Raw genomic sequence first — 10,814 nt, forward strand, 5'->3', positions numbered from 1 at the left:
ATTAATTAGGGTAAACTATCAAAATAATCACTTTTGTTTGCCTTAGGTTACATTTTAGTCACTTATGTTTGAAATGTTACGTTTTAGTCACTTACGTTATCGTGTTGTAACATTTTAGTCACTGAGTAGTTAATTGTCGACAATGGTGTAACGGTAAGTTGATGTGGCACATTAAATCATCATTTCAAATGAAAATTTTAGGTTAAATTCTACAATTGGTCCCTATATTTTTTCATTTTCAACAATTTAAATTGTTCATTTCTTTTAACATAGTTTTTCTATGCTTTCCATTTGTAACTAGTCCACAAGCTCGCCTCACTCGAAAAAATTAAATTGTTCAAAAAATAAAAAACATAGAAAAATTACGTTGAAAGAAATGGAGAAGGAGGAAAACAAAGGAGAAGCATAAGAGAATGGAAAAGAAAGAAAGTTAAAAAACATAAAAGAAAAATTAAATTGCTCCAAACGAAAAAATATGGGGACCGATTGTATAAATTAACCTAGAATTTTTGTTTGAAATGATGATTTAACGTGCCACATCAGTTCTTTTACACCGTTAACGAAACTAACGGCTCGATGACTAAAATGTTACAACGTGATAACATAAGTGACTAAAACGTAACATTTCAAACATAAGTGACTAAAATGTAACGAGCCAAACAAAAGTGACTATTTTAGAAGTTTACCCTATTAATTATTATCGTGTTTAAAATAAAATCATATTTATATATACAAATATATTATTTAATTAAAATTTTGAAGTTTTATTATTTTAATTTATTCAATTATATTGAGTGATTTTATATATTTATAATTTTATTAAATAATAATACATTATGTCTGATAAGAAAAATGAATTATAATTATGAAAATAAAAAAATAAAAATTTTAAAAATTCATCAGTAATATAATAAATTAAAAAAAAACTAAAAATAATAGCGGTAATAGAATTCAATTTGAAAACAAGCAACATGGTTTCTTTACCTCCAAGTCTTGTGTTTCTATATAAATAATTCTACTTGCAGTTTGGTTTCATCAACTCTTTTGTATTTTACATAGACAGTCATGAAAAGCCTAGAGCCACTCCTTAATTTACAACACCTGTGTGTTAATGAAAAAGCTAATGACTCATCTGTCGAGTCAACTAAGAAAACAGAATCGTCCACCACGCCGCTGAGTCTTGATGAGGTGGAGGTGATTTTGGGTTATGAGTTCAAGAACAAACAGTTGTTGGAAGAAGCTTTTACGGATGCTTCGCTTGGTGAGGACTTCTCTAACGAGAGGTTAGAGTACGTCGGCGATTCCGTTCTTAATCTACTTTTTACAAAAGATCAGTACTTTGAGTACCCTGATTTGTCGCCGGGGGTTTTGACTAGACTTCGAGCGGCTAATGTCGATTCCGATAAGCTTGCTCGTGTCGCCGTTAAACATGGATTTCATCGGTTTTTGCGTCATAAGAAACCTCTTCTTGAGGATCAAGTAAGTGGCGATGTTTTTCTTTTAAATAATTAAAATATTAGAACGAATAAATTTTTTTGAAAGTTTTGGTAATTATGTTTTGAAATAGATTCGACAATTTTCTGAAGAAATACAACGGTATCCTTTGCATTCAAATGGACTGGTTGATGTGCCAAAGGCATTAGCCGATCTTGTTGAATCTGTAATTGGGGCCGTTTTCATCGACAGTAATTCCTCCATTGATATTGTTTGGAAGGTACGTATATACATTAATAATCTTTTATTATTTCTCATGACTTTTCATTATCCAATTCCAAACATGATATATTATATCATAGTCTTGATTCATTGCATTCATAATATATATAGTATAAATTTAAATCATATCTTCTATAATTTTTAATAGTATTAAAAATTTACTCTTCTTTTTTAATTTGGTTTTTAAATTTAGATTTCGTTGAGGTTTGATGATGTGATACTATCACGTTAACAATAATTTAAGTTTTGTGAGTATTTGTTAAATTATACATTTTAATTTTTCGATGATGATGTGATAAAATCTCAAAGTGTCATCTCATCACATCTTAGTTTTGGATGTACAGGTGTTCAAGGATTTGTTGGAACCCATAATCAGGCGCGAAACGTTAAAAATACATCCAGTAACTCAATTGTATGAAATGTGCCAAAAGAAAAATTTAAAGGTAAAATTTGTAGATTTATGGAAAGAGAGCACAACATTCGATGTATTCGTAGATGACCAATTTGTTGGAAGAGGTTCATGTCGTCTTAAGAAGGAAATTGCACATAACAGAGCTGCTAAAGATGCTTTGGATAATATTGTGAGAATCTTGGATAAGAAAGATACGTAGTGGATTTGATTGATAATACCAGTCAAGCTATTGGTTATATGGTTCGATTAAATAAATTATAAAAAAATGATTGTATTAGTTTTTAGCCTAGTTTGACAGGTCCATATTGATTTGCGAGTCAATCGATCTAATGTGTCTCTCTGGAACAATACCTAAGTCAGTTCGATCTGGTTCAAACTATCATGACTCAATCTCTCCATTTTGTACAATTGGAAACTAGTCCTCTTACTTTTATTTTCAAGAATTTAATCCTTTTTACCTTTTGGATTTAAAAAACTGCTTTCAAATTATATCTAACCACATAATATTTCAATTAAAGTGGCTAGTTATGGTACTTTTTTAGTTGGTATAATAGCAAATTTAATCTCTAACTTTTATACTTTCAATCGATTCGATCCTAATTCTATCTAAAATTACTAAAAGACTTAGTATTATTTAAAAATAAAAAATTTCTATATAAAATTCGGGTTATTGCAAATAACAAATCTTCAATATTTCCATAAAATTATGAAAACAAATAAAAAACTAGATCAATTTCAATCTTTTAACATGATAATCATCTTGTATAAAGCTTAAATATGATAAAAAATTTATTGTTCATACAAGAGAACTCAATATTCTATTGCAATAAAACTCAATATTGTTTAATATTGAAACATAAGAACGAAAATGATCATTCAATAGAATCCAATAATGATTAAAAAGCAGAACAAAACCAAATTAGTAATATCGCCAAGTTGAGTTCCATGTTGTTAATGAACTTCCGAATTGATATTACAAAAACTTGTGAAACTGACTTTGATGTCATATTTTAGCTCAAAAATAACAAAATATACCACAAAATTTTCTTTTTCAAACTAAATTCATTTAAATTATTTTTCAAAACCCAATAGTAAAAACAAGTTATATTCCAAATCTTTTTTCTTTTCTTTTGACGAACAATAATTTTCCTCATTTTCTCTCACTTTATCTATTTTATTTAATTTTAAATTTTCTACATATTTTTTACAACATTTTAGGAATTTTAGAACAATTTCAAATTTTTATGTAGAATTAGGGTTAAATTGGCAAAAAGTATAAAAGTTGAGGACAAATTATTATTATATACCAATTAAAATTGACCATTCTCTTTTAATGTCACAAAAATTTAAGGTAAACTCAAAAGATTTGTTTGTCTCTAAGACACTTAAAGTACAAATTATATATAATCATATAATATTTTAATAAAAATTAACTATATTAACTATTTGGGCTAACTAATACAATTATAAAAATATAGTACCGAATTATGTTAGAAATTAAGGTATAAGAATTAAATTTCAAACTTAAGTATAATAGAAGGACTAAAACTAAAATTAAACCATTTTGGTACAATGCACAAGAAAAAAGAAAAGGAGAATGGATGGGTGTGAGCCACGTGTCAGCGAGAGAAAGATCCAAATTTACCTCATACACTCAATCCTATGCATTTCGCCCCTATTCGACAAAAAATTAAAATCGGCCTCAACAATAGAAACTAACATATTCGACAATCTTATAAACTCATAATACGAATCGAAGGATAAAGCCGCTCTCGCTAGACGATGGGTTGCTTTATTCTCCTCCCTTTTAGTCCAAACGAAAGATAAATTAGTGAAACAAGACCGAAGGAAACTGGCATTCGCCAACAAGAATCCCAAACTCCGATAAATTTCTATTAGTACCCTGCAAAGCCTTCATCGCCATGAGACAATCCGATTCCACAATTAAGTTATCCAAATGCTGCCCACGAAGCCATTTCAACGCTTCCCAAATAGAATAAATCTATGCAAGTTATGGATCCCGAAATATAACCCGATAATCCTTGTATAACTTTTTCATCATGGTCCCTGAGAATCGCTGCAAATGACGTAAAACCTGCTTCAAAAAGGAAGGGGCATCAACATTACATTTGAAAATACCGAACCGTGGACGACTCTAACTAGCCCGTAGTTCATTAGTAGTAGCCGGCACACCCTCCGTCCTCTCAAAAACTAATTGCCAGCTTCCCAATGCTGCAAAAAGTTATCCGTCGTTTGAATAATATGGGTTGGAGAAGCAGCAGTACCTTTCAAAATAAATAGATTACGATGCAACCATATACTCCAAAACAAAGTAAGGTAACACCGAGCAGTCACTGTATCAATATCATTAATCAACCTGGCAAGGAATTGTTGCAAATTTGTTCCCAAAGACATACCACCGACTTTGCTGCCAAACATCCCGAGTCGCTGAACAACATAAGCACATGATCCAAAGTTTCAACATTTCCACACAGAGGTCAGGCATCATCAATATTAATAACTTTACCTTGTAATCTCGCCTTAGTGGGGACAAAGTTCTTCATACACCGCCAAACAAAATCTTTAACCTTTGGCAGAACGTGGCCATTCCAAATCTTCAACCAAGGGCCAGCTTCCCGAAATTGGGTTAACGGTTTGTATAAAAATCAATAGCCAAATGATATCCTGATTTGACTGGATAATGACCATCAATAGTCCAATGCCTAACTAAACCACACGGCCAATCAAAACCGTATACATTCGCTTCGAGTTATGAATAGAAAGAACACCCTTTACAAAAGACTGTTCCCATGTTGTCCCATCCATATTCATCAAATCTTGAACCTTTAAATGTTCCATTACTGGAAAAAGAGTTGAATCAACTAAAAATTTCCCATCATCCATAAGCCACGAATCCTGAAAACTCGAATAGATTCTCCATTCCCCAACCTCCATCGAAAACCTTTCGTCATAATATGTTTATGTACAAAAATACTCCTCCATATAAAAGAGGAGTTATTACAGATATCCACCTCAAAAAGTAAGGAAAATATTTGGCTTTGAAGATACGACTGAGAGATAAACCTTGTAGCCTATTTGCCAAGCATAAAAAATTAAAACAATGAAGGTCATGAAACCCCAAACCTCCAAAATTTTTTGAAACACAATGCTTATCCCAACAGGCCGAATAAATTCTTATTCCGTCATCACCACCCGAGTCCCCACCCATATGAATTCATCATCTTTTACAAACATCACAAGTATTAATAGAAATAAAAAAACACTTATGCAAAAGGTAGGTAAAGATTGGGCAATCATCTTAAGAATAAGTTCTTTACCTGGTGTAGATAACAAACGATTCATCTAACCATAAACACGTTTACTGAGCCTATCCTATCCTGTTATAATTTATTGCCCTTAGTGTAATATTTTCGTTCAAGTATACTTTTATTTTTCAAAAATAAACTGGTTTAATAAAATATTCATACTACTCTTTGTATAATATCCTCAATGATTTTTGTATGCAAAGCAAAATGAAAGCAAATATTGGCTCACTGATTATCTAACATTTAACTAATACTAAGAAGTATTACGTCACTAGATCGTAGTAGGAAAGACAACTTATATTAGTAGATAATCTAAACATGTCCTTAATCTAATAAAAAATGAGCAAGTCGATTGAAAGACTAATCGAAAATGAGCAAGTCGATTGAAAGACTAACATTCCGTCTATCCAGTCTAATTAGGGAGATGTTTTGTCTTGAGCATTAGAGCGAATGACTCCCAAAAGATAAAGACATGAATGTGATTGACTAGACTGACAGTACATCATACATGACCCAATTAGAATAGATCCTAGATTCGTTTATGAATTTATTCACTTATGACATTCATAGTGTGACATACCTAAATTCTGAGGGGATGATAGACTATGTATGCGTGACTTGCATACTTTGATGTAAGTAAAAGTATGAGTTCAAATAGATAAGAAACCGAAAATTGGTGCATTGGGTATACGACTTCTGCAATATGTAGCATCATTTACAATAGTGGAATTCATAGTCTGACTAAAGGGTAGATGATACATCTCATCGACATTAAATGGTAGATGAAAAGTAAATGTGACCAATGGTTATTTGTGTTTTTTTATAAATGACTTGATTACTATTTAATAATAATTGACTTTTCATGAAAGAAAATATAATGATTACCATGACATAAAATAGGATCATATTGGAAGAACTAGTTTATCCCAAAGTGATTAAAGATATCCTATGAGGGTAACATGCATATAATAAGGTCATTGAACGAGCACTGATTATGTAGCTTTCGTAATGGGAGAGTTCAATCACGATACTATAATGAAATGATTTCGTGACTAAATAAGTTTAGAAGTAATAGGCGAAAAGCTCGAACTTAATTCTAAATTATTTGAGTCCTAATTATATATGTCCAATCGGTCCCTCCGTTAGCTCGTTAAAATAAAAAATGAATTGCATGTAGAACCAAATGAAATAAAATGAATGAAAATGATGAAGTTAGAGAAAAGGGGTCGCATTCACAAATGAATACGTTTCCTCACTAAGTATAGAAATGACTTGAAAATTAATTTAAGGTTTTCAAATTATTATTTTATTAATTAATTGAAGTTAGAAAATGGAGTTAAATTAATCAGTTATTATGAATTCGTTGAATATGAAAATTAATCATAAATTATTTTATAGTAAAGTTGTCATGATTTTAACAAAATTAGAATTGGGTTGAGAAAATTATTTAATTAGAAAATTAATTTGATTAATTAAATTAATTGAATAAATAATATTTATTTTCATTTTGAGAAAATAAATATTAGGTTAGATTAAATTATGAAGTGTTGGGTTAAAAGTCTAAGAAGTACATATAATTGGACCCAATATAGGATAGGCCTAAATCCCCTCATTATAAGAGAGAGAGGTGGCAAACCTAGTAATTTTTACTAGGGTGTGCCGCCCATCACTCTCTTAGTTAGAATAGGGGAGTTTTTCTATTAAATAAACATTATTTGTGTTATTCTTATTCAATAGGATTCCCCTATCTCTCATTATAAATAAATGACATATGTAGAGTTATTAACATAAGTTTTTACACACAAGTTTTATATATTGTTATTCTATTAGAAAGTAGTGGAAATTATTTTCTTAGAATAAAATTTATTTTCTAGGAATTACAATTTCTACGGTTTCTATTGAGAGAATTACTTTCCTATTGAAAGTAATTAAATCGTTTCTTATTTTGTGTTTGGTTCGTATTGCTCGAGCTCACACTTAGTACAATTAGAGCTACGGGATTAGAGGTACGAGGATAGCTGAGAAGGTCGTTCGATTGAAAGTTGAGAATGATTCAAAACTATTTCATGTAGGTACTTTTTGGGAAAAGTTTATTGCTATAAATATCACAAACCGACTCAATTTTCAAAATTTTTAAAACTTTCATTGTGATTGAAAATTTTTTTCTAAGTCAAATTTTTTAACAATTGATATTAAAGTAAGGTTGTGTTATGTTTATAGTATAAATTGATACCAAAGTTTCTCTTTTCTCCATGTTTGGTTAATTTTGATAAGATGCGACACTCTTTTAATTATATGCATGTTTTGGATTATGTATGTGAATAAATATATTTTAATTATTTTATCATATATGATAAAGTAATTTTGCCAAAGTTGTGACTCTTAAAAATTAGATTGGGTATAATTTTAGGTTTTATTAAATTTTGAGATATGTAATTAGATCGTGGAATATCACCTCCACGTAGATTTTATTTTATATTATTTTTAACCTATTTTATGTGAAATGGAAACAGACTTAGGTTTTTTGTAACCAAATTTTTTTGGCAAATCCTGGAGAACCGAGACGCATCTAAAACTAATATGCAAAAGACCGATACTGGGCCGACCGTTGGTGGCAAGTGGTGGCATCAACAATGATGACAACAATAACTTATGGTGGTGATGACAGTTCGACAATAGATGATACAGAATGAGGTGGACGAATGCAAAAGCGAATTGTAAAGTTTATTCAAGTCGCAGATTTGACTTAGAGCTCTAGATGTTCAGAAAGAAACTTGGATTTTGACACAACCTAAAACACAAACGAATCCAAGTTAGATAAAAAAATTAAAGAATAATTAAGATAAAAAAATTGAATAAATCAAAGATTTGAATAATTAAATAGGAGCAAAATAGAATAAAGAAGAAAATAAAACAAATAGAAGGAATAGATAGAACGTGGCGTGTAGAAGTCCTAATGATGGTCACTAAACTAACTATAAATACGACAAAGGCAAGCGCACCTATCGAATAATAGTATAGCTATGGTGAGTAAGGAATATCATATCCACGAGGACTAAAAGTACTAGTAATTACTATCTTCTTATTATCTAGCCGACAAGTTTCGGTGATGTCTTTTAACCTAAAATTACTAAACTAATTTATCTAATAACGCAATAGAGAATGAAATAGAAAAATAATCAAAGATAACCAATGAGATAGACAATAACCAGGAAAGAATCCACCTAGACTTCACCTATTATTATGAATCTGAATTAAACGATTCATTCACTTGTGTCTTGATCTGTAGAAATCCCTAAATTATGTTAATATCCCTTTTGAGAGTAAGAACAACTGACTCTAGGTTGATTAATTGAAATCTCTTTCTAATTAAAACCCCTATCGTCACATTAACTCGATCTATGGATCCCCCTATTAGATTTGACTCTAATTCGGTAGATTTATGTCGTCCTATTTCTAGGATTGCATGCAACTCCACTCAATTATGCTAGATCTACCCTTAAACAGGGGCTTTTGCTCCACTGAAATAAACACATTAAACATGAATTAATATCCCAAAAATATTAAAACAAGAAATAAGCATAAATAATTGAGAACAAGTATCAAGTATTTATCATGTAAATCAGAAATCAAATAATAAGATTCATCATAGGTTTTATCCTCTCTAGGTATCTAGGGAATTTAGTTCATAATCTTGAATAGAAACATCTCAAATTTAGGATAACTACAAGACAAAGAAACTCAATAAAACGTCGAAAGAAATTAAATGGAGACCTTCGATCTTGAGGGAGATCTGCTTCAGAGTTGATTTCAATGGCGTTCTTCAAGTGTTTTCTTCGATCTTATCTAGTTGCCCCCTTATGTCTTCTTATAATGGGTATTTATAGACTTTAGAATGCTCAGAAAGCCTAAAAATTGGGTTTTTCCACGTATTTGGAAAGTAGGGTGTGAAATCAACACGGGCTGGCACGTGGGTGTACGTCCAGCCACGCGGGCATGTGGGTAGCCTGTGTGGAAATGCCCAGGCCATCTGGCTACTGAAAATAGCTTTTTTCTGATTTTGGCTCGTTTTCCCTCCTTTCGCTCCCAAATGCTCTCCTAAGTATAGAAACATGAATTTAAAGGATTAGAAGCATCAAATTCACTAATTTGCATAATTAATCATCCAAAAATGCATTAGGAATGAGATTAAAATATGTTACTTTAATAGCTTATCATCTAAGAAGCATTGGAAACAAGAGGAATCCACAACCCCCTTCAAGTGGCTCTCCCCTCCAAGAAAGAAAACTTGGTAAAAAAAGTTTGAAGATGATCCCCACAATTTGAAAAGATAGTTAAAAAATCTTCTAAAAGAAAACTCGAGAGAAATTCTTAAAAAGAAAAACTCAAAGAGAATTTATTAATTCAAAAGAAAAGTTGAATAATAATCAATTGTCTTCTGTGTAAAATGTAAAGGTAGATAGGTTACCTAAATAAATCTATATAAAACTATTAAGTATACTAGAACTCTAATTGACCTAAACAAGAAGTAGTTTTAAACTAAACTTTCTTGTTGACATAAAACTCCTAAATAACTTAAAATACTTCATAATTATAAAAAAAATCAGAATAAAATAATAAGAGCTGATAAATACAATATTAGGTTCATATATAATAAAAATTAAGCTTAGAACATGAGCCCAATATGAGTTAAACTCGAATTAAAAGCCTGAAATTCGTAATTTTCATCATAATCTAGTCCAGAAATTCTGCTTGCGCAGACTTTACTAAAATAGTTGTAACTTGAGTTTCCAAACTTGAAATCGAGTGATTAAAAGTGTGTTTTGAAGCTAAGAGATAGATCTTCGGACGCTATGAGACATTTTAATCTATAAATGTCTGGATCCTATCCAAAAAGTCATCGCAAGTCTGCTAATTTTACAATCTTGAAAATTGGCAGCTTTGGTGAATGGAATTTAATAAATTTCACCTCATCCGTGCATGTATCATTCCCCCTTTCCTCGAAAAGATTTGTCCTCGAATCTTGTATTTGATCGAATATTGGTTTGATTTGCTTGGCCTTTGACATTGTTGTTGGGTCTTAAGGTAGTGTGAGCCCATCACATCTATGGGTTTGAAATTGGGTCTTGAGACTCGCCTTAGTAGATCCCTTCAGTAATTTTTCAAGTCTTTTGGGTTTTTAGAAACCTAAAACCAAGATATTTGACTTGCACCTAGAAGACCCAAAGAATGCTTTGGGATAATAAATGTAAATTTTTATCATTATCTATTTTTTCTGGGATAGAATTGTGGAAGCTTTGACTCGTCAGAGTTAATTTAATTTTTTGCATTTATGTTATAGCATGATAATTTTTAAATCA

The 10,814-nt window shown here is 30.8% G+C and overlaps 1 protein-coding gene across 1 annotated transcript; it reads left to right on the forward strand.

The window, feature by feature from the left end:
• The first annotated feature begins 1,054 nt into the window (after nucleotides 1-1,054).
• Nucleotides 1,055-2,585, forward strand: LOC105802411 (ribonuclease 3-like protein 3). The gene is made up of 3 exons (XM_012634028.2): nucleotides 1,055-1,479; nucleotides 1,568-1,714; nucleotides 2,061-2,585. The coding sequence occupies exons 1-3, from the start codon at nucleotides 1,066-1,068 to the stop codon at nucleotides 2,325-2,327; spliced, it is 828 nt and encodes a 275-aa protein (XP_012489482.1). The 5' UTR covers nucleotides 1,055-1,065; the 3' UTR covers nucleotides 2,328-2,585.
• The last annotated feature ends 8,229 nt before the right edge of the window (nucleotides 2,586-10,814 follow it).

The sequence above is a fragment of the Gossypium raimondii genome, chromosome 7, assembly GCF_025698545.1.
Source record: "Gossypium raimondii isolate GPD5lz chromosome 7, ASM2569854v1, whole genome shotgun sequence".
NCBI lineage: Eukaryota > Viridiplantae > Streptophyta > Magnoliopsida > Malvales > Malvaceae > Gossypium > Gossypium raimondii.

Coding starts and splice junctions, on each gene's coding strand:
- LOC105802411 (XM_012634028.2), top strand. CDS start 1,066: ATGAAAAGCCTAGAGCCACTCCTTAATTTACAACACCTGTGTGTTAAT. Junction 1,480..1,567: donor AACCTCTTCTTGAGGATCAA/GTAAGTGGCGAT, acceptor GTTTTGAAATAG/ATTCGACAATTTTCTGAAGA. Junction 1,715..2,060: donor CCATTGATATTGTTTGGAAG/GTACGTATATAC, acceptor TTGGATGTACAG/GTGTTCAAGGATTTGTTGGA.